The 24,479-nt window shown below is 31.1% G+C and overlaps 1 protein-coding gene across 1 annotated transcript; it reads right to left on the bottom strand.

Moving 5' to 3' along the window:
• Positions 1-2,034: 2,034 nt before the first annotated feature.
• LOC114175388 (zinc finger protein CONSTANS-LIKE 14-like) lies at positions 2,035-5,697 on the bottom strand. Its single transcript, XM_028060160.2, has 4 exons — positions 4,895-5,697; positions 3,713-3,856; positions 2,555-2,814; positions 2,035-2,233 (listed from the first exon to the last, which is right to left on the bottom strand). The coding sequence occupies exons 1-4, from the start codon at positions 5,504-5,506 to the stop codon at positions 2,131-2,133; spliced, it is 1,119 nt and encodes a 372-aa protein (XP_027915961.1). The 5' UTR covers positions 5,507-5,697; the 3' UTR covers positions 2,035-2,130.
• Between the last annotated feature and the right edge of the window lie 18,782 nt (positions 5,698-24,479).

A 24,479-nucleotide genomic window follows, 5' to 3' on the forward strand; every position in this document is an offset into this window, starting at 1 on the left:
CACCCCACCGGTGTTAATTTTAAGGTTAAATATAAAAAATTGAAATGAGATTTTAGTTTAATTTAATTTTTTAATTTTAAGTTGTGTAAATTTAACTTTTTTCAGTTTTGTTAAATTTATTTAATATTTTAAATAAATTTTTATAATAATATTTGAATTATTTATATGAACATATTTTTATTTTAATGTTAATTAAAAAATTATTATACATGTTTGAGACGTCAAACGAATAATTAAAATTTAGTTAAAAAAATAAATTAACACATGTTCTAAATAGTTTACAATTTATGCTTTTGTAGCATCGTATTTAGTTAATTTTTTTTTAAGAAAATAATAATAAATTTAACTTCTTCTTTTTTTGCTTAAATGGAGCTTGTTTGGATTTTTATAAATTGTTCAGTATAATCCTAACCCCATGGAGCTAATTAATATTAAAAAATTATAAAATAAGTTGGAAAATAAATAAATAACGGCCGCTTAAGTGCTGTATTTGCTTTTTTCTGTTGGGTAAATCCAGAGCTGAAGGTCAATTAATTCCTTAAAATGTTAAAATTTGTTAAAGAAACTGACTTTTTTTTACAATAAATACTTGTGTACACCCACTTAGACATTCTTTTAGTTTGTTCATCTAAGCATTTATTTCACTCTTAATTTAACAACAGTTTATTTAAAAAATATATTTTTTTTATAAAAGAAACTTATTTATACATTAGCCTCTTTCTTTCTTTTTTCTTTCGCCTTATAATTTTTAACTGTTCCTCCATAATTTTTAAAATAATCATTTTATTCTTTGTAAAAGTAACTTTCAAATTACATTTCTCAGAAATTTTCAGAACAAGTTTTCTGATTTTTCTTTTAAACTTTAGAATTTGATTTTCAACAAAATTTTAGGAATAAAATTTCCAGAATAAGATTTACAGTACAAAATCTCCAGAATAAACTTTTTATAAAGCATGAAATGCATTCTGAAATAAATTTTCCAGAATAAAATTTTCAAAACACATTTTCTAGAACATATATAATAAGTTTTGGAAAGAATATTTGAAATTGAACTTTCCCAAAACCAACTTTCTAAATCACGTTACATGTATTTTGATATAAACTTTCTGGAATGAGGTACGACTCTCTCTCTCTCTCCTTCCTCTGCAATAGAGAACAGAGGTGCAACACTAATGACACAGCAGTGACAATGACAATAACAATTGTGACACAGTGAAATGATAGATGATATTTTAGTCTTTTTCAGTTAGCAATTGCACTTAATAAAAAAAAGGGTGCAAGAGAAAAAGTGTATATATTAATGTACAATCCTCCCTACAAATATCTAAGAATCCCTAATGGAAAAAGATGGTCTATGCCACATTTATTTCCAAGTCTATTTGGCACTAGGCTTTATTAATAAAACATTATATTAACATAATAAAAGTAAAAATAAATAAAATATTATATTAACATAATAAAAATAAAATAGCATATTGACATAATGAAAATAAATATCAAAAAAATATTATAATAAAACAATAATTTTTAAAGTGTGACTTGGAAGTAAGAGAGAATTTGAAAGTGTCAAAGTATCACAGCCCGTAACTGAACAAGAGCTTTCAATTTTATTTAGATGTGTTCTTATACCCAAAAAGAAAAAAAAACACACATGTTTATAGAAAGTTCGAATTAGGTAAGAGTTTGCAATCGCACAACTGTTCAAAAGTGAGAAATTCAAGTAGAAGAATTCAATTCAGTTTTTTTTTTTTTTCTTTTCTAAGCTGCATTAAGTGGGAGAAGAGATTATTATGTGAGATTTTCAAGTGACCTATTTACATGGAAAGAGACTGAGAAATGTGTTGAATGATACTTCAATCACAAAACAAATCTTAACAGGATTAGTTCACCGATTTAATGTCGGTGTATCACTATCGCCCTCTTATGTGACAATCTCACCAAATATCAACTCCCACATAATGTAACAAATAAAAATTGAAATAAAACATCTACCAAAACTGATTCAAATCAATCAACCAATCAATGCTCAGGGAGTTTATGAAAACTAGAATATATCCATATTTCTGTGATATTGTAACTTATGTATACACACAAGAGCATTGAACTAGGATGAGATTTCTGAAAAGCCACTCATCCTGCTTGAACATCACTTGCCTTCACAAATCTCCCTCTCACCCTCTTTCTAGTATCAGCCCTGGCCTTTCTTGATTCATAGCGAATGTGTTTATCGTACCTGTGCAAAGTACGATGCAGCAACTTCAAACTAAAGATCAAACTAATACCATCTTTCACAAAATTAAATCAAGTGTGTATTGCTTGCATGTATATCTAGATAGGTTTCTGTACATTTGCATTCGCTACATGTGTAAAAATTTAAAGAGTTTAACTTTTATCCATTGTAACATCTTTTTACATTGTCAATCAAGAATGAATCATGGTGCGTATGACTTTTAAACTAATTATTAAAGTCAAGAAATGTATATCAATTTAGATAATAAAAATCATTGGACGACTAATACATACACTATTTCCTTCATATAAAAAGGAAATATACCTTCGAGATTTCTTCTTCTCCTTGTAGCGTAACATTGCATTACCTCTATTCTTAGCCAACTCTTCCAAGCTAACCCTGGCTTTTAAGGTGTTAACATTTGCATTCCCACCCACAAGATGCTCCATGACAACCACCTTGTTGGTGCCACTATACGGTATTGATTCTAGCAATTTGGACTCTGATGACAACCCACCTCTGGCTTTCTTGTTGCTTTCTTCTTTCTTCTTTGCGTGGCTTGATGATGACTGATCCGATTGGTTCTGCAATTTTTGAAACCATAAATAGTTTGTTATTTACTGGTTCCCCACAGATAAAGGTAAAACCAAGCATGAAATGGAAATATCTGACGAAATGAATGAGAAAGGCCAAATCATAATGGAACTTTACTGCAATCATTGCGTAACAGTTTATAACACAATAAATTGTAGAAAGCACCCATGTGAAACATGGAAATAGTGGTTATTACATACTATCATATACTCTACGCATCATCTGGCACTTGGGAATGAGAAGTATGATTCCCTCTGCGGATTTTAAATGATATGGACGCAGCTGTTAAAGTTTAATATACAGACAAATAAAGTTGGAAGACTCTGCATCTTTAGCAATTAAATCTTTCCGTCCTCAATTGTCCCTCCCCATGTGAACTCTGTACACTAAATCAAAGCTATGAAGGCCCACAGTTTTGTCAGTACGTTCAGAGTTTAAAACTACTAACCCACTTCTACTGCAAATTTCTTTTTCAACATTGATTTCGTTCAAAAAAGAAATCCACAGGTTTATTACTATTAAGGTGTGTCAGAACCTAACATATTTCTCAAAATGATTGGAAGACAAAGAACCCTATAGACCATTTGCATACTGCATCAACCTCCTTAGAGAGCCCGAATCAATTGCATCACCCATTCAAAACCATTTCATCACACTCCCACAAACAGTTGCAATCAAATGACTCTCATATTACAATAACAGTAGACTATAACTACTTCAACAAGCCGGTAATTTGTAAATTGCATGTAGTAAATCAGAAAGCTCCATTGACACACGCGAGCAAGTTTTATAATCTGGTGGCAAACTCCTTTAACTTGCAATACATCAAGCTCAAAAACACACAAGGCAAAAATTGAAAATCATTCAGCAGCACAAGTAATGGCTTACATTTCTTGATAGAATATCATCACCGGTGGTCGAGTAATTTATATTGTGCATATCTTGAAATGATGTTGGAACTTCTAGACCATCAAATGTCACCACTCTTGGTTCATCACAACCTCTTGATTTCTGTAATTCAAAATCCCACACCTGCATATAAGAATAAAAACAATAAGCACTAATTATGGCATAAGTTTCACGTCCAAGCCAACTCTTCCATAATAAAATTGAAACTGATTATAAAATCACGTGCCGGATTTTTATTGAACCAGTACACCATAATAAATTCAAACTGATACAGTGTTATATAAAACGGACAAAGATAAGAACTCAAACACGTTTTTAAGGTGTGCCTAATTCAACTTATTTACCAGAAAATTAACATTTTTGTTCAGTCTTTTGAAAACAAAAAAACAATTATTCATCAGAGAAAATAAATGCAAACCACCGGAATTATGTCAATGTGAAAAGGAAGCTGTTTGCGCCTACTTAGATTTCCTCAATCATGTGAAAAGAAAAGAAAAGTAAGATAGTTACCAAAATGACAATGCAAGATGGCATAAAATTAAAGCACAAACAATGCAATCTTCTACCTCGAACTAGAAACCAGCAATTATGCCACATTGCAATTGTGTAATCAATTTTGCAAAAACAAAAAAAAAAATCACAAAAATTAAGCTATTAATTGGATTAAATAAAGTAACCAAGTTTCCCATCCCAATATTCATTACAATTAAGATTGAAACTAAAAGACCATTAAATAATATGAAATAACTACGTCTCAAGTCACCCATAATTCATTGGTCCCATAAAAATGGCTTCAAATTCTGTTTCACGACGAAAATTAGTCACCAGCAAGCCGAAAAAATTAATTTATTTTTGTAAATATAAGCTAAATATAAGATTACCTTTTAAGAAGTTAAAAAAAAAAAAAAAAAAAAAAAAAAAAACCATTTTTTTCTTATCAAGATGAATCATGCTCCACCGTATCCCAGAGCTGAGATGAAGCATAACTATGCACTCATTCTAATAAAAATAATTCCCTTTTAAAATTCGTAGCAAATAGTGAATAACTATCACTTGAGTTATTGGAAACTCCATAGTGTTCAATGTACCCTGTTTATATAATGTGTTTGAATACACATTTTTTTTGTTTATTTCGTAGAATTTAGAAGGTAAATTAGAAACCTGAGGAGACTGATAGTTGGGATCAAAAGTCCAGAGAAGATCTCCAGCTTCGACTCCGTAACCGTTATCGTTAGTTTTGGCGGCGTCGAATTCGGATTGGGAATCAGGCATCCCGAGCAAGGACGTGAACGGCGTCTGCTGCAGCAACATCTCGTCGACAACGTCGTTTGCAGGCTCCAACCTGAATTCCTGAGTCTCGGCAGGCGCAAAGTCGTTCTCGTTCCTGGTGCGCGCGACTTCGAGGACCTGCTGGTAGACCTCGTCACGGCAGTTGGCGTGGCGCAGGCGGAGATCGAGGCCGAGGGCGGAGGCAATCTCAGGGAGGGAGGGGCAGCCAGAGAGGCCAAGGAGGCGGTGGCGGTGGTGGAGGGAGGCCGGGGCGTGGGCGTGAGCGTCGAGGTCGCAGGCGTGGCAGAGGATGAGATTGTGGGCGGAGCAGCGGACGGTGGCGGTGTCGGTGTTGCAGGTGTCGCAAATCTGGAAGCGCACGTGCTTGAGGGAGAGAGCGTTAGCGGCGTGCACGTGGTGGTCGCAGAGGAGACAGAGTTTGGCGGAGTCGGGTCGGCAGAAGAGTAAGGCGGGTTTGGTGTGACAGTAATCGCAGAGCAACATGGTTGGTTAGTGAGAGAGATAGGTTGTGTTGTGTTGTGTTAGCGATGGGAGAAGCACATGATAAGCATGGGGAAGGTGGAGACGCAATCTGAAGTGAGGGATGGTGGGGACAGGAAGGAGGTGGAATGGAAAGATATTTGGTCACTTTTTCGGCCTAGTCTGTGTTATGTGATGTGTGAGTGAGAGTGAGAGTGAGTGAGTGTGTTTCATGCATGTGCGTGCTCCACCTCTTTTTGCACCTCCTTTCCTCTGCAAACTTCCCCCCCTTTCCATGCGCTTTTCTTTCCGATAAACTTCCCTCGGACCGGCCGTTGCTCTTCTTCCGGACTGGGCCGGCCCAATCCACTTCATTTCCTTCGCTTCAAATATATATATATATATATATATATATATATATATATATATATATATATATTTTTCAAGTATATCGATATTTTAGTTTGTATGGTATTTTCTGTAAATTTATTAAATGTTTTATAACGAAAAGTTGTTAGACAAAGAGATTTGTTCATAACTATTTTATTTATACGTATTTATAAATAAACTACAATTTTTAAGGGTGATTAAAACATCTATATTTTCAAATCCAATTTATAACTACCCAAATTTATATCATTTTGAGTCCATTTAAATAGATTATTCTCCAATACAAACCCTTATTACTGGATTTTAAGTTAAATTTCTTTCCTTGGATTTAGATCAGACCCATGGATACTTTTACATTTTGAGAATCCATAATAAAATATGTTCAAGTCAATTTAAGCCTACATCCAATGGCGGAGCAATGCAGGAGCGGCCGGGAACCACCGCCCCCAACTTTTTCAGCTTTTTTAAAATTAGATGTATTTAAAAAATTTGAAATTATGTTTAGTTTTAATTTTTTTTAAATTATTTGTACCGATTTAAATTAGATAGTTGTATATTAATAAAATTAAATTAACTATTTTTTTATTTCTTTTATAATAAATAGTACAATATAAAATTAAATTTATAAAAAAAAAATTGTTAAAATAATTTTTTTTTATTGTATTTTTAGTTTTTCAGGTATTGTACTCATCTTTCATCTTTACCTTATCTCTTTTGTTCCTGAAAATTAAAATTAAACAGAAACTTATTATTTTTGTTCTCATTTTTTTCATTTTTTCATATCTTCTCTTATGCTTTTAAAAGAAGAAAAAAGTAATGTTCTCTTGTCTCATTTGGTAATGAAATACTTATTTAATATTTAACCATGTTTTTTTTATCGCATTACCTTTTTATATATTATTTTTTTATGAATATAGTAGAGCAAGTAATGTATTATGTGATCTTTTATAGAGGGTTTTTAATTGTGACTTGATTATCATAATTTTTTTTAGTAATTATATCTCTCAATTTTTCATTAAATTATGATAAATTATTTTTTAGTCTTAAACTTGTTTGGTAGATAAGTATATTGATAAAAAAACAAAACAATAAATTCATTTTTTGAAATTGATGAAAAAGAAGGAAAGATGAAAACAAGACGATAAGGTTGCCCATCGCATAAACATAACGATGATGAAGTGAAAGCTTGTGATAACTTTGGAATCAATATGTACACATTAGTAAAATAGAAAATGAATATTTTGGTTATTTACATTGAAAAAAAAATATCTGAAAAATTTAATTATGATTCAATTATTTGATAAGTTTAAGAATATGAAAAAATGAATGACAATCATTTATATATGTGTAATTTATTGTATAGTTATAGTTATACTAAATTATGTATCAATTTTCATTGAATTAGTGACAAAAATGTTAAGTGTATTATTTTGGATTCCCCAAAAATTTTGGTCAAGATCTGCCACTCCGACATTGACCCAAGTATATCAAAGTTAGAGAGAAAGTTGAGTTGGATCGATTCAAGTTGAACTAAGTCAGTTCAAGTCTATGTTGAAACAAGTTGAACTAGATTAATCTGAGTCGAGCAAGACCAAGGTTGAATTGGGTCTACTCAAGTTGAAAGTGCAGCTTAATCGAGCTTGGGTCGAATGTCCACATAAATCAACTTTGGTTTAAGTTCAACTAAGTTAATTCGAGCCTTTGTCCAATAAATCTACTAGCCAATTCTATTAGGTCTATCTCACTATAACTGATTTAATTGACAAAGTAGATTTAATTCAATTTAATTGGATAGAACAAATCCAAATCTAATTGATCTAATTAAAAGAAATTTGGAATATAAATCCTATCTATTTTATTATGTTTAGATTGAATTTTGACTAGATGTTAAAAAATCTAATGCATAATCACTCTTAGTAATCTTATAACTAAAACTATAGTATGAATTTGTTATCATAATTATATATATATATATATATATATATATATAAATATATATATATATATATATATATATATATATATATATATATATATATATATTATACATCAACAGTAAAATAATGTTTAAAAGAATAACATATATGTATATTTATGAATTACTTATTTGTTAACTTACTTTAAACATTTGTATTTAAGTATAAATACAATAACAAACTTACTTCATGTGATACAATTACATGTGCATGAGTATTGTTCACGTCGATGGAAAGTAAGGTGTAGAACATGTTTGGTTCAACTGATTTGCATGGAATTGAAGTGTTGATTTGCAAGTGAATTCCAAATTTTAACACTCTTTCAACTAAAAAGATATGCAAGGAAAGTCACCTCATCACATCAAATTTATGTGATTCTCCATGTTATTTAATCTATTAAAATATATTATAATAATTAAATATATATAATTAATATTTATTTTTTAATAATAATAAAATTATTATTATAATTATTATTATTATTATATAATCATAGTATTATTATTATAATAATTATTATATTATTATTAATGAGAAAAAAATTCAAATAAATGTGGTTTTTTCATCTATTATATATAGTTTTTTTAAAATTAATTAATTATATAAAATGAAATAAATTTAAATAAAATTAGAGATTTTTTTTGTTAAACTAAATAATGTATATTTTAAATTATTTCGGGTTATAAATGATATTATCAATAAATTATATTTTTTAATTTTAAATAACAATTTTAATGTCATTTTTCCAATTTACAATGAAGGGTAAAATGGTAATCATACAATTTAATTTATTAAAAATAAAAATTTATTAAATTTTACCATTCACATCATACACAAACTTTTCACTCATGTCTATTCAAATCATATTATCTTTCCCTTAATCTAAATAACCTCATCTTTACCTACAAATCAACTTAAATCAACGCAAATTCACTTCTCCAAATCCACACCTCAATCCAAACACAGTTTAAAAGTATTAGTTTATATCAAATATGAATAATATTTAATTATGCAAACTGCACCTGTTTCACAAAACCTATGATACGAGTTAGCCTGACGAATTGTAATTTATTTTCTCGGGTCTTAATTTCCAACATTTTAAGCATCTCAACCAAGTTCAATAAAGCAACAACCTGATGAATTGGATCTCAAGCTACCCACATCCCATTTGAACTATACTTACCTAGATGAAGCATAGAAGCTACTAATAATAATCTCTAGTGATATTCTATCGTATAAAAAAAATGTTGTTGTAGGTGTTGAAAAAGCGTAAGAAGGCACTTGGTTGGTCTTTGGATGACATCACTAGGATCAGCCCAACAGTATGTATGCATCGGATATTGTTGGAGGATAATTTTTTACCTCTGAGACAACCACAACGAAGGATGAATCCTACCATCCTAGATGTGGATAAAAAGGAGGTGACAAAGCTACTGAAGGTTAGCATCATATATCCCATCTCATACAACACTTAGGTATCTCTTGTCAAGGTGTTCCCAATAAGAGTGGGGCAACTATTGTGCGAAATGAAGATAAAGAGTTGATTGCTACTCGACTGCCATATAAATTGAGAGTTCGTACGGATTATCGGAGCCTTAACCAGGTTACTCAAAATAGGATCACTTTCTCCTCCATTCATTGATCAAATAGTTCAGAGATTGGCAGGCAATCACACTATTGTTTCTTAGATGGCTAATTGAGATATATGCAAATCTACATTGCACTTAAGGATCAACACAAGACCATTTTCACTTTCTCCTTCGGTACTTTTGCTTATAGGAGGATGTCATTGTTAACTTTTTGGCAAGTGTACCAAATCGTTGCAAGTAGTAAAATGGTAGTCCAAGTGTCGTTTTCCCAAGGGATTTGTGTTTGTTAATCTACTCGTGATTGTTTACTAGTTTTAGCAATTATGAAAAACATTTTTAATTCAATGTAAAATAAAGCATGCAAAATTTATAAAAATGAAGATGTGAATCGGTAAAGAGCATCATTAGGATTGGATTTCATGAATCAACTTAATGTAACGCTACACAATATATACATCCCTTCGTACTCACATTCATGTTAAAAGCATACTTACTCTAATCCCTTAGAAGCAAGTTCTAAATCATATGTTAAAACTCTAATTCCTTAGCCATTTTAGCATACAATTTGCATTAAGATCACAATTCTAGAATGACCAAGAGTTAATGTCTATTCCTAGATCATAACTCTTGAGATGTTCTATCCATGTCTAGTTCCAAATTCATTTTCCAATGATTGAGTAACAACAAATAACATGATATTCCTATCATACACATTAAATATCAAGATAGAACAATTGAATACGAAGGAAATTATATTGCATAGGAAAAGTCACATAGTGTCTGAATTCATTACATCCAATCCTAATGAAAATAGAGACTAGCTACTCCTAATCATCTATAACATACGGATTTGATGAATTCGCACAAGTAGATGGAAGAATTCGCTGTAATTTCGTCCACAAGATGCCCTTGACCGAAGCTTTCGAGTTTTTCTGCGTTTCCACCACAAAAAGAACTGACTTCTTTCCTTTGATTCTCGAAACTTAACCAACCAAAACGGTCTGCTTGTTGGGCGAGCCCTATCTCTCGCTGGGCGAGAGATCACTAAACTGCCATAGAACTGCTGTGTCTCGCTAGGCGAGACACTTCTCGCTGGGCGAGACACTTCTCGCTGGACGAGTGGGGGGGCTCTGGCTGGGCGAGATGGTCCTGGCAGACAGCTTAGTAGTCTTCCATTTTCCTATACATTTACCTATACAATAATCTAAGAAAATAAAAATACTTCTAACTAAACAAAACACAAAATACTAATAAACTAACTAAGAAATAAACACCAAACACATGAAATAAAGACAAATAAGAGAGGTTAATAAGCTTAAATACCAAGTATTTATCAAGCTTATCAACTATTCAGACTGTGTAATACACCAACCACTTTACCTTTTATTTAACAATTGCATCCATAATTTTATTTTATTATATTTACTCCCAATTTCTCCAATTCACTCAGATACACATCACTTGGTTTTTTTTTATTAAGTTCTAATCAATTTTCAATTTAATTGACGATTATATTTATTTCAACATTTCAATTTAATTAATAGTGGATTTACATTTTATTTTTTTATTAGATTGTGGTTTAAATTCAATTGAACATTTTAAAACTTAGTTTTTTCATTCATTTTGGTTACTTCATTCAATTTCTAGATATTGTTCTAATTTGATGTCTTCTTGTTTTGCATTAAGTTTTATTAATTTGTTAAATTTTGATCAATATTTTGTGCAACCAAAATGTTGTCATCAGTTTATAATCTTCTTAATTAAATAATTATTCACTAAATTTCCTATCTTCATAAAAAACCCCAAAACTCATGTTTTCTATTTTTCAAATCCTCGCTCTTGCCTAATTAGACTCCTGCTAGCCCGCGAGTGCTCTTTACAACTCCCTCTCCCAATGAGACTTTATTTTAGCCCATCGAGTGCTTTCTACAACATTTTTTCCTAGCAAATCTACATTGTATCATTGCATTGGATTTTCAAAACCTTTTTTTTTTCTCAACAAGAGTTACACTTGCCCAACAAATAGGAATGCAAAGTCACTCAAAAGCATTATTTGCACCCAACAAAAGAAAAAAATAGTTACACTCATTGAGATTCAAACTCGACACCTCTCACTTACCAAACGAGTGCTCTATTTGAATGAACTACAACTTCATTTGTTCATTTTACTAATTGTTATAATTTACCCTAGTCGAAGGATGAGTCGAGTCCATCTGAGTTGAAGATTGAGTTGTGTCCTCTTAGGTTAGAGGTTGAGCTGAGTCATTTCGGAGTTAGAGGTTCAGCTAAGTCAGCACAAGGATAGCAGTTAGGATGAATCAACTTGGGTTAGAGGTTGAGATGAGTCGACCTGACAAGAGGTGTGTTAGCTCGGGTTAAAAGTCGAGACAAGTCGGGTCAAGATGATATTTGAGACAAGTCGGCCCAAGTTGAAGTGTTGAGTTGTGTCATATTGGGCCTAGGGTCGAACTGATTCATTTTGAGCCCAAGTCAAGTTGAGTCGCACAAGCAAAGCTTGAATCAAGTCAGTTTGGGTCTAGGTTGACTCAAGTTAGTTCTGACCGATGTTGAGGTGAGACGATCCAAACACAAGTCGAGTTAAGTGAACTAGAACCAAGTTGAATCAATTTGGTAATGTCCATATCTAATAGATATAATAGTTAGGTATGTTAAATCAATCTCATTGGATTTAATCCAATTGACAAAGTGGATTCATTCTAGATTTAATCTATTTAACTTGGATTCAAAAGTTCTAAATTTTATTTATTAATTAAAATGGATGTAAGCTGTATGTCGCAACCGGAATCGCGACGGGAAGGCGAATCGAAAAAGAAAACGGGTTTTTTTAAAAAGATTGGGAGTCGCCACCACAATTATTTTTGGAAAACTATGGAAAACCATAAAAATAAAGCACGTCTGCGAAAAACCAGATTTTTGGATCCGGGAGTCGGTTACGCGTAGGGAAGGTGTTAGCACCCTACAGCGCTCGCCTGAAGGTGGTACCTTTAATTAAAAGTGCAAAGTTGATGTGGTTTTCGAAATATTGATTTTCCCCAAAAATAATGAGACAACTAATATTGAAAAGAAACAAATTTTTTTTTTTATTTTTGGGCCGACAAGGATTAACTTTGGTCCTACGTATTTTCATTAAAAATGAGAAATCAGGGTTACGTAATTCTTTAAAAGATATTTGAAAAAAAAACAATTGAAAAAAAAAGATTTGATTTTTTTGGAAGTGAACCTGACAAAGACTGACCTTGCTCCTACGTATCTCATGGTGGAGAATCAAGGATCACGTAGTTCTATTCAAGGACTCTTTGTTTGAAAATGGTGATGTTCTTTTTTATATTTTGAAAATTTTATATTTTTTTGTATTTTTTGAATTACTTGAAAATATGTGTCACACGACGCGGGCGGTCGGACAAACACTAAAAGGGAAAGAAAACTATTTTTGGTATTTTTAAAAAATGAGTGTCACACGGTGCAAGCGATCGGACAGACACAATAAAGTGAAAGAGAATATTTTTCATTTTTTAGATTTTTTTCTATATTTTTTTTTTTGTAATTTTTAATAAATATTTGGTTTTCTAGGAATAAAAAATAAATAAAATAAAATAAACGAAAATAAATAAATAATAAATAAACAAAATAAAAATAAATAAATAAAAAGAAACAATTTAATTAAGAAGGGTGAAAGTGGAAAACAAAAATATGGGAGTACATGAATAGTTAGTGGGAGTGCACAAAATAGATACAACGGGCCCAAAGACAATAGACAAAGATATGGGGTGCAGGATTATCACGTATGGGAGGTGTACGAAGTAACAGGTGGGGTGCGTGCAGTAAACAAAGAGGTGTACTAAGGAAACACAAAATGGAGGTGCAGGAATTAAAAAATGGGGGTGTACACGAAGAAAAGAAAGGAGGGTGTGGTTGAGGTAAAAGAGGGAGTGCGTGTGGTAATTCAAAGCCTGCAACCCCTCTTTTTCTTTTTTTAGAAAACCCTAACAAAGCTAAGGCTTCCAGCCTCTTCTTCTCGACACCACCACAACTCCAACCTCTAGGACCGCGCCTGCACCGCCTGACTCACCGGTGACAACGCCGACCACCGTCGCAAGCCCCGCCGGCGACGACGTCGTTATTCGATTCGCCTCGCGTGAGGCACCCCTGCACCAACGGCACCTCTAGAGCTCGCCGCCGCCCACCTCCAGACGGCCGGTTTTGTCGCCGCTGCCATGCTCTTGACCGAGATCGCCACCGGCGCAGACAGAAACCCCGCAAATTCTTTTCTTCATTTTCTTTTTGCGCGAGACAGATGCTCAAGCTTTGCTTTCTCTTCTCAGGCGTGGCTCCAACGACTTCCGCTTCGTTCCTAGACCACCGCGGCCAAGGCCGCCATCGTAGCGTCGCCGTCGTGAACTGGAACACCATTGGAGATTCTAGTTCAGCTCTCTCCTTCCTCACATTAACGTGGTTGAACCCTAGCACTAGTTCGCGCACTACTCGTATTAAAGCGACGAAACTCCGACTCGCCGGTGGCAACGCCGCCGGCGATGATTTTATCTCACTCACTGTTCTCTGTTTCCGATTGGATGCGTGTGATTGAGAAAGAGACTTGAGTATGGCATTGTTCGATATTTAACAAAAAATGAAGAATGGTGGTGAAGTGCGTCTGCTGGATTTTTATTGCAGGTTGAAGGTGATGGAAGAATGAAGGAGAAAATATTGGTCCAGAATTTGTGATTAAAGATGAAGGCCGAGATGGGTTTTGGCTTACTCATGTGCGGGTTGCGTGTTGATGGAAGTGAATATGGTGAAAGGGTAAACGGGGATAGATTTTTGATGGGGATGGATAATAGAAGTATTCATGAAGAAGCTGGGAATGAGGGCGAAAAAGAAGATGGTTACGGTGGTTATGAGTGTATGAAACGCGAAGGAACTGGGGTCTCATATATGATGAAAACGTGAATGGGTCTTCTTTTTGTTTTGTTGGTTGCAGGCGAGGATGAATTTGGGGTTAGGTGATGGGTTGTGGTAGGAGATGAAGATGAAGGTACCAGCAAAGATGTGATTTTGTAAAGCATAACTGTTTATGTTGTTCTGTGTGTTTGGGTTCTGGTTTGGTTTGGCAGCTTCTTGCAGGTAGAAGGTGATGAGGGAAAGATGATGATGGTGGCGAGAGAGATTGAGATTGAGGGTGAGGTTATTTTCCAGCACTTACTCGGACATCTGTAACATCCAAACAAGAACATATCTTAACAATGGCAGATAAAAAAAATAAATATTGGGCTCTGTTTTTTACTGTACCCAAGTGCGATGAGAATAAACAAAATGAATAACAGATGTAACTATGCTCAACTCAAACCATCTTTCATCCATACATTCATGAACATCAATATCAAATCACGGTAACATCTCTCCCTCACTGATTTCTAGTGCCCAAATCCCTCTCTCCAGTAATTCCAAAAAAAATCTCTCCTTCTAATACCTTCCAATTTCAAAATTAGCCATCATGACCATGCTACAGGCCCTTCCCAATACAAAACCATGATAGCATAACATGCATGGGTCTAACAGCAAGAGACCTTACGTTACCTCTTTCTTTCCCCTTTTTCCTTTTCTTTTTTCTTTTTTTTTACTCTTTTTTTGTTTTTTTGTTTTGGTTTTGTTGTTTTGTTGTTTTTTTTTATTAAACTATAATGAGAGACGTAAAACAAAAAATGGAGCTGTAATAATATAAAGGAAAATAATGTAATAATCAAAATAATAAGCCCAAATAAACAAATAAATAATAAAAAAATAAAATAAATAAATAATTAGTTTTCTTCAAACTAAAACATATTTTTTTCTTTTCTTTTCTTAATTATTTACTTATTTATTTTTCTCAATTGAACTTTAATTATTTAATTAATTTTTTATTTTTTCATTACTCGGACGAAATTGTGTGTTGACATTATAGATCCAATTTTTTTATTGGACCTAGATTAAATTTAAAGTGGATTTTAAAAAATCAATCTATGATCATGCGTTAACTGTTCAAACAAAGCCAACTTATTTTTAAGAAAAAGAAAAACCATTGTAACTCCAAGGTTTTGAATTCTCTTAGCTATATAAATACCGATAATTTATGAGATAGACGGAAGGAACATCTCTCTTATGATTGAGCTCAACAAAATGCCATAAGAAAAAAATAAAAACTTAAAAGGATTTAAAGGAAAAGTTAAGAAATTTTCAAAGTTAAGGCAAAAACAAGACATTTTAAAACATATCTTCATAACTTGATACACCGATAGGATTAGCATTGTTGTTAAATATATCATACGTGGCTTCAGATCTTAAAATTTGTGTGGATTTTGTTTTCTGTTTACTCATTATTGACTATTATATCTCAACAGTGTTATGAGATTCCAAATAAGAATGATTAGTAACTTAGATATTTCATTGTGCCTAAATAACTTAAAGTAGATGTATAAGACAAAACAATTATCTAGTACTTTAGTTCTCTTTCAAATTTTGTGTATGTAGTAAGTATTAATAATAGACATGTTAATATAAACATCTCTTGTATCACAAATAACGATATATATATATATATATATATATATATATATATATATATATATATATATATATTACTTATTATACATCAATTACAAAATAACGTTTAAAAGAATAACATTTATGTATATCTATGAATTTCTTAGTTGTTAACTTATTCTAAACATTTGTATTTAAGTATAAATAGAATAACAACAAACTTACTTCATTTAATGCAATTACATGTGCATGAGTATTGTTCACGCGGATAGAAAATAAGGTGCAAAACATGTTTGGTTCAAATGATTTGCATGGAATTGAATTGTTGATTTGCATGTGAGTTCCAAATTTTGGCACTCTCTCAACTAAAGAGATATGCAAGGAAAGTCACCTCGTCACCTCAAATTTACGTGATTCTCCATGTTATTTAATCTATTAATATATATTATAATAATTATATATATGTAATTAATATTTATTTTTTAATAATAATAAAATTATTATTATTATAATAATAATAATTATTATTATTATTATTATTATTATATAATCATAGTATTATTTTTATTGTAATAATTATATTATTATTATTATTATTAGTGAGAAAAAAAATTCAAATAAATGTGATTTTGTAATATGTTATATACATTTTTTTTAAATCAATTAATTACATAAAATGAAATAAATTTAAATACAATTAGAGATTTTTTTTTTGTTTGTGAAATTAAATAGTGTATATTTTATATTATTTCAGGTTATTGTTGAGAATATTAATAAATTATTTCAGGTTATTAATGATATTATCTATAAATTATATATATTTTTTAATTTTAAATAACAATTTTAATGTCATTTTTCCAATTTACAATGAAGGATAAAATGGTAATCATACAATTTAATTTATTAAAAATAAAAATTTATTAAATTTTACCAATCACATCATACACAAACTTTTTACTCATATATACTCAAATTATATTATCTTTTCCTTAATCCAAACAACCCCATCTTCACCTACAAATCAACTTAAATCAACGCAAATTCATTCCTCCAAATCCACACTCCAATCCAAACATAGTATAAAAGTAATAGCTTATATCAAATAAGAATAATATTTTATTATGCAAACTACACTTGTTTCACAAAACCCATGATACGGGTTGGCGTGACGAATTGTAATTTATTTTCTCTATTAAAACATAATTATTAAATGCATTTGAAGTGTCCAAAGAATTGAGTTTAAGTTTAAACAACATTCAAATAAGAAATAGGAAAGTTTAAATTAACCAAGATGTAAATTCAACATTTGATTACATTATAAAATTCAAAATAACATTAGTTATTTTCATTAATTATTCTTATGAGACCGAAAACACTTTTTAAAGATCTTCAACTTCACACACGTTCCATGTTATAGCTTTACACCTCCATGCTGAGACGTTTTGAGTACTTGCCCCTTCAGAACTAAAAGCGAAATGTGTGACATTTCAACTCTAAGTTAGTCAAGTACGTTAGATAGCAATAAATGCAGTAAATGACTAACGTATTAATTATCTTGTAAACAGTACTATTTATAAACATTCTAGGTTTATAGGTCCTTACCTAATTTGGCTTGATTTATAAAGATAATTGTCAAGATCAATTCTTTTAATAATATTAGTAAAATGATTTAACTCTTAACCTTGTTTATACAAGAAATAACAAGATTGATATGATCTTGGGTACCACTAGTCCAACATAGTGTAGTCTATTAGTGAGGCCAAAATGATGTCGCCCCTTGCATGATATAACAGGTAAGAACATATATTTGTTAGACATGTTAAGACCAGTATGATCTTGGTGAATTTGTCTAAGGTGACATTGAAGCACTTAGCTGTCATGGTTTCAACATACTAGTATGGGGACCGAGATGATCTCGGATATACCATTATACATGAAGGTTGAGATGGTCTAGGATATACGTATTCATGAAGGTCGAGATGGTCTCGGGTGTACATAGTACATTAATGATGTTTTATTTCAAGATTAAGAAAAAGGTTCTTTAAAATTTTCACTATTCAAATATTTATTCACTTTATTACAATACAACATATAATACACGGTAAAAAATTAGAAATTTTAAGTACATAATATATTTTCTTTAAATTTTAAAATTATATTTTTTGTATAACTAATTGGAGTTGTAGATGTGTCAGTTCACGAAATAACATGTTAGTTTTAAAAGGAAGTTTGAATAGAATTTTTAAAAACTTTTTGTAATAAGATCAAGATTAGCATTGTTTTCACTTCTGAAGATTTATTGTTCAAATGGATTAGGAAAGCATGATTTGAGGGTAACAATCGTATTCATTTGGTGGTATCTGAGAGCGAGAGAAGGAGAGGAATTGCTGGATTGAATTATTTTCCCATCTCTTCTCAATTGTGAGGATTTGAGGGTGATTCATTGTAAAAAACACTTATAGCCTCGATTCATTTATACTTTTAAAATTACGCTTACAACAATAATTAATATCCCAAATTTCTAAAACATTTACCAAAAAAATTTCAATATATAAGTATATTTTATTATTATTATTATTTTATTAAAATAATTATATTTTTCCAATTAATTCATTTAAATATTTTTTATAAAATAAATCTAATTCATCTAAATATAATTTTAGATTACTTTCAACATCAACGACAATTTGGTAATCTTGTTTTTTTCAATTAAAATTATTTTTTAATCTATCACATCAATCAAATCATTCACTCACTTTCATAAACTTTACTTCTAAATCTACTTATTTTTACCTCCAAATTCCTTAAAAAAAACAACACAAACTTCACCTTCTAATCCACTCAAATCTATCATCCCCTCTCCCCCAAATCAATCTTTGCAAGTGAACACACCCTAGATGTTTTGAGGGTCGTGTAATGGTTAAATAACATTTCAAACAAAGATGTTCATAATACACTCGTTTAAAACAACTAAGGTTTGGTACGAGATTAATATACGTCATAATGTAATCCTTAATTTTCATATTGGTCCATTTTAATTTGAAATACATCTGATTCTTCTTTACAACATCTAAAGTATTCTACTAATTAACAATGATAAGAAGTATTATATGCTATCATTTTTTGTTTATACCAAGTACACAAAATCACTCACAGTTATCCTTTTATCACTCATTAGGATAAAACGAAAGTACTTTTTTACACTAAGCCACTTATAACTTTCCCAAGTATTCTTTATTTGTCACTCTTAAATTCCAACAAAATTTGTCTATAAAAATATTACAATGAAGACTCTCAATAAAGATGATTTATAAATGTTATTTGCTAAAGAGAAAAATAACTTCAAAAGAAATGTTCCCTTTATTATGTTGTCAAGTAGATGGTAATTGGTCTTGCATTAATGACCTTTACAAACTCTTTTTCATTCATAATAAATTCAAATAAAATATCTTAGACTAACTAGTCATTTATGTAGGGAACTAGTCATTTATGTAGGGAAAGTCTTCTATATGTAAACATCTTATAAAAGATCATTGGAGTTTGATGACATATATTTTGTACACACATTTATAACTTTCTTATTATGTGGTTCCACTTTCCATTTGTCTTATTTTAGTTTTAAGTTCATATTTTGTCATGTAATAAATTGGGTTCATTAGTAATAAATGCTTTTAGTTTTGCATTTTTAGCTCATTAGACCTTTGCTTCCTATTTCAACCACAACTTTCTATGTAGATATCATTTTTGGTTGATTTTCCCAATAAATTCATTTTAGTTATCATTACGATAACATGAAGATTTTATTAAAAATATAGAAAAATAGAAAGAAAACGTGAGGGGACAACAAAAAACCAACCATGATAAAAATATGTTGAAATAGGCAAAAAGAAAACTATGATGAAAAAATTAAGTAAATACATAGATGGAGAAAGTAACCTGATGCAACACCAGTAGAAAACTAAAGTTCAATAATCAAATTCCTCGACATATTAAACAATCTCACAATCCATGAAAAGCCTTTAAAACTTATTATGGCTTTTTAGAAACCCTTTCTTTAGAAGATTTAGTATTAACTTTTGTATTGTCCAAGAGTTGATGTCGGAATTCGACCAAGGGTTGTCTTAAGGCATATCTTTGACTAGGTCGAACAAGTTTGCTACATTGAAGGTCGGGTCGTAAGCCACTCCTAACCAAACTCGCGCATAACAGGTCCAACCCATTAAAGTGTTAAGCTCAAGTATGACCCATTGGAGACGTGTTAGTTGGGAGATTCCTAGATGTATTCTGAGATATTTAAAGGTCATTAGGCAAGTAAGAACATGAAAGAAGGAAGGTTGGTTACTCAAACATGATAGGATAGTGGGAGAACAACAAAGCCTTATATAAGGGAATGACCTACTAGGATAAAGGCAGACTTCTTTTGGGACAAGATTAAGAGAGGAAGAGGAATACAATCTACAACCCGAGTAGAGGAAGAGTATTGTTCCTGGTTTTGTTTCCTAAGAACAAGATCAGAACAACTTTCTTTGGCCTACCCCAACCAAACTTCCTTGTAGTTTGGACTGACTCATCATCCTCCTTAGAATTAGAATTTTCCCTCTCATCAAGCACATTAGCTCATTTATAGGCTATTTTTCATTCCTCCACAAAACAAGCTTCTTTAAATGTCAAAAAATGAGGAATTGCCTCAAAATTACAATGAAGTGAATATAAATGTTGTAAACCTTGCAAACTATCAACAATGGGAGTATCATCCTCCAAAGAAGGCATATCAGTCAAGGAATTAGAATCCACTAGCACACCACCACCTGTCAACACCCAATTTCGTCTGGGTAAATAAATTTGTTCTAAAAAAATAAAAAATAAATATTTTAATTAATGATGGAAAAAAGAAAAAGAGAAAAAAAAAGTGTAATAATTTTTCTTTGGACTTTCTAGCATTAAAAGAAAAAAAGAAGGAAGAGCCCAATTTGTTTTTATTTCTCACACCCTTTACATGAGCCCAAATGTTTTATACATATCTTCACCCCTATATTTGCTATTTACACACCTCACATGACATGTCAAAAAAGGATATTTTAAAATCTATGTCTTTTAGAGAAGGGTACGATTTTAATAATTAGAAGTAAATATTCTCGATAATAATGTTTTGTTAGAGAAGGGTACAATTTTAACAATTAGAAGCAAATATTCCTGATAATAATGTTTTCAAAGAAAGATACGATTTTAATAATCAACAGCAAATATTCCTAGTAATAATTAGAATCAATTATATGAATATTATGTTATGATTTGATCAGGATCTCCATGTACTGAAAAATATATGATTCTAATAATTACATGCAATATTTCTTGATGATAATTATAATCAATACCCTGGATATTATGCAACGATTTAATTTCCATAATATATTTCACCAGAACTAATTCATTCCTTATATATTTCATTATAATTAAAGACTAGGATTTCAGTGGTATCCCAAGGTGTCTATATAAGTACAAAATCTCTCCAATGCAACATAGAAAAAATTTGACACTTCTCTTCTTTTTTTTATTACTAGAGCACACACGCAAAGGGGGTCACCTCATTATCCTCTTAATCTGGATATGCTTTGTTCGTTGCCTTGAAAGGTAAGTTATTTTTTGCTCCTAATGTTGTTCATGTATTGGTGAGAATAATAAAATTAATGCGTTGTGAATCTTGACTCTATTGCTCTCTTATAATTTCAAGTGTATGATTGATTGACCCGTTATATGGCTAAATGTGTTTGGGGTTCGGATGTTATTGATTGTGGCAACAACTCTAATTGTGAATGAACGTCTCTATTTAAGTGATTAATTCACGTGAAACTTAATTTATATGCGCGACCTTTCTCTTTTCTTCTTTTTGGGATGTCATTATTTTTATCTTGGTAATTATAAATATCTTTCATAGGCTTTTAATTTTCTTATTTTAAAAAAAGTAAAAAATTATAAATTATATTATTTCTTTTATATAATTATTGAATATCATGTTAAAGTCTTGGATTTGCTTGATAGCTAAAACAGTCCTTTGTAAGCTTTTAATTCTCTTATTTTAAGAAATAAAAATAAAATAAAATATAAAATATAAATTATAAATTATATTTATTTATTGAATATCATGTCAAGTCTTGGATTTGCTTGATAATTAAAATACTCGTTCGTAGACTTTTAATTATCTTATTTAAAAAAAATAAAAAAAATAAATTATAAATGATTTCTTTTATATAATTATTGAATATCATGTCAAGTCTCAGATTTGCTTGATAATTAAGTCTTTTATCATGTTGAATTTCAAATTCTCTTGATAATAAAAAATATTAGAATCTAAAATAAAATAAAATTATAAATTATAAATTATACTTTTTTTCATCATTTTTATATCATGTCAAGTCTTGGATTTTCTTGATAATTTAATCATGTTGAATCTCAGATTATCTTCATAATAAAAATATTAAAATCTAAAATAAAAAATATCAAACAACAAATATTTTTACAAAAAACTACGTTATCTCTAATTTTCCAAATGGAAATACATAGGAGCGAGGTATGATCCTCGTCGGGCCAAAAAAAATAATTTTTTTATCTTTATTTTTTTGTATCTATATTTATTTTGTTTGATTTTTGGGAAACAACAAATATTTTAAAAATCTGCTTTTATCTTGCATAATTAATTAAAGGAAACCGTCTTAGGACGGACGTTGTGGGGGTGATAATATCTTTCCCACACGTAACTGACTCCTGAACCCAAATTTGGTTTCAAAGACTATTTTTTTTAAGGTTTTTCTATAGTTTTTCATAATAAACTATGGTGGCGACTCCTCTGTATTTTTTTGAATTATTTTTGTCGTCCCGTCGCGATTTCGATTGCGACACCACCATTAGAAACATCTATATTCTTAACATGAGAAGATCCATGAACAACACAAGCATTATCATGATTTGGCTCAGGCTGTGATTGAGCAATAATATCCAACATAGGCTCCCCCACAGGATCCACAATTAGTTCCACCAAAAGATCCACCATAGGCTCTACCACAAGCTCCATCGTAGACTCCACCACAAGCTCCAAAACAGGCTCCATAATAGGCTCCAAAATAGGCTCTACAAAACCTCCACAGGCTTTAAAACTAAGCCTATAGATCCTTTATTCCCACCATGGGCACCAACCATCTTAGGACGATAAAGTTATTGTATTTTTGCACCAATGATTTTCTCCCAACCATTGGCATCTTGTTGTAACTATCGACAATTAGATAGATCATGACCAATCATTTTATAATTTGAACAAATAAGAGGCAATTTCTCACACTCCATATCATCAATAAATGCAAATCTTGATCTTTCCACCAAAATTTGATTAGGCAAAACAAATAATAAATCAACATCAACCAAGACACGTGCAAGGAAACCTCGAGACTTATTCTTGGTATGATCATCTAAAGATAAGGGTGTGCCAATACCACACACAATTGAGAAAATAGCCTTTGACTGCCAATATTCCAAAGAAAGGCCATGTATGTGCACCCAACATTGGGTTTTCCTAAGCTTCATAAAAGCCTGCCTTTGACAAAAACTTGGGGAGGAGCTATCGTGTTTGGTTTGTAGATGTATTGTGTCAGTGGTTTTTTTTCGTTCACCAAAGAAAACTCTTGGTCTTATTTTCCCTATTTTTCTTTCTAGTAGCATAGTAGTTTGAAAGATTATGGTTTTCAGCAAAGAGCATAGAATTTTTTGGTCATTCGTTGGTGATTTGAGTTTGGGGGAATTATAAATTTTTCCAAAAGCAAAGGTTTTTACTCAAAATTTTCGGTGTTTATGTGTTCTTTTCCATTTTTATGGTGGGTAGACCTACTATGATTGTAGTTATTCGTGTAGTTATAAAATTTAGAAAGGTGGAAAATTTGGGTGTTACATCTTGTACTTAAATAGCGTAGCATAAGAGAAAATTAATAACAAAGCTACATTCTTAAAATACAATAATACTTTGAATTTTTATGATGAACTTCAATATCAAGGATTGTGGAAGTGGTGCGGGAAGAAAACTAAAGCATATTACGTACATATAAATCTGTAGGTAATTACATATGGATAAATTTGTAGGTACTTACCTACATATTAATCCATATGTAATTATCTACTGATTTATTCGTATTTGTAGGTAATTACCTACGGATTTATCTAGAAGTAACGTTAGCTACGACTGATTTACTTACAAATTTTTTTCCATAGGTAAACCATAGGTAAAATTGCATCACCTATGGATTTTATTGATTAACTACAAATTTTTGCAGTAGGTAATAATTTTTTTGTCTTTTAATGCTCCCTCATGCACATTTTCAAATCCATCATTGCTAGAGGATTTCTCTTTTCCTTTTTCACGTGCATCTTTAGATTCTCTAATTTCTGGGTATTCCACATTTTCTGATCCACCAACTTCAATGTTGGTGTCTTGCACATTTTTTGATCCACCAACTTTAGTGT

Source organism: Vigna unguiculata, chromosome 1 (assembly GCF_037176805.1).
Source record: "Vigna unguiculata cultivar grain cowpea cultivar isolate G323 ecotype 2 chromosome 1, ASM3717680v1, whole genome shotgun sequence".
Lineage (NCBI taxonomy): Eukaryota > Viridiplantae > Streptophyta > Magnoliopsida > Fabales > Fabaceae > Vigna > Vigna unguiculata.

What these genes read in the sequence shown, in the direction of transcription:
- LOC114175388 (XM_028060160.2), bottom strand. Translation starts at nt 5,506, where the DNA reads ATGTTGCTCTGCGATTACTGTCACACCAAACCCGCCTTACTCTTCTGC. An exon ending in CCAACTATCAGTCTCCTCAG is followed by an intron (nt 3,857 to 4,894) that starts GTTTCTAATTTA and finishes TCTTATATGCAG; the next exon opens with GTGTGGGATTTTGAATTACA. An exon ending in ATGATATTCTATCAAGAAAT is followed by an intron (nt 2,815 to 3,712) that starts GTAAGCCATTAC and finishes CAAAAATTGCAG; the next exon opens with AACCAATCGGATCAGTCATC.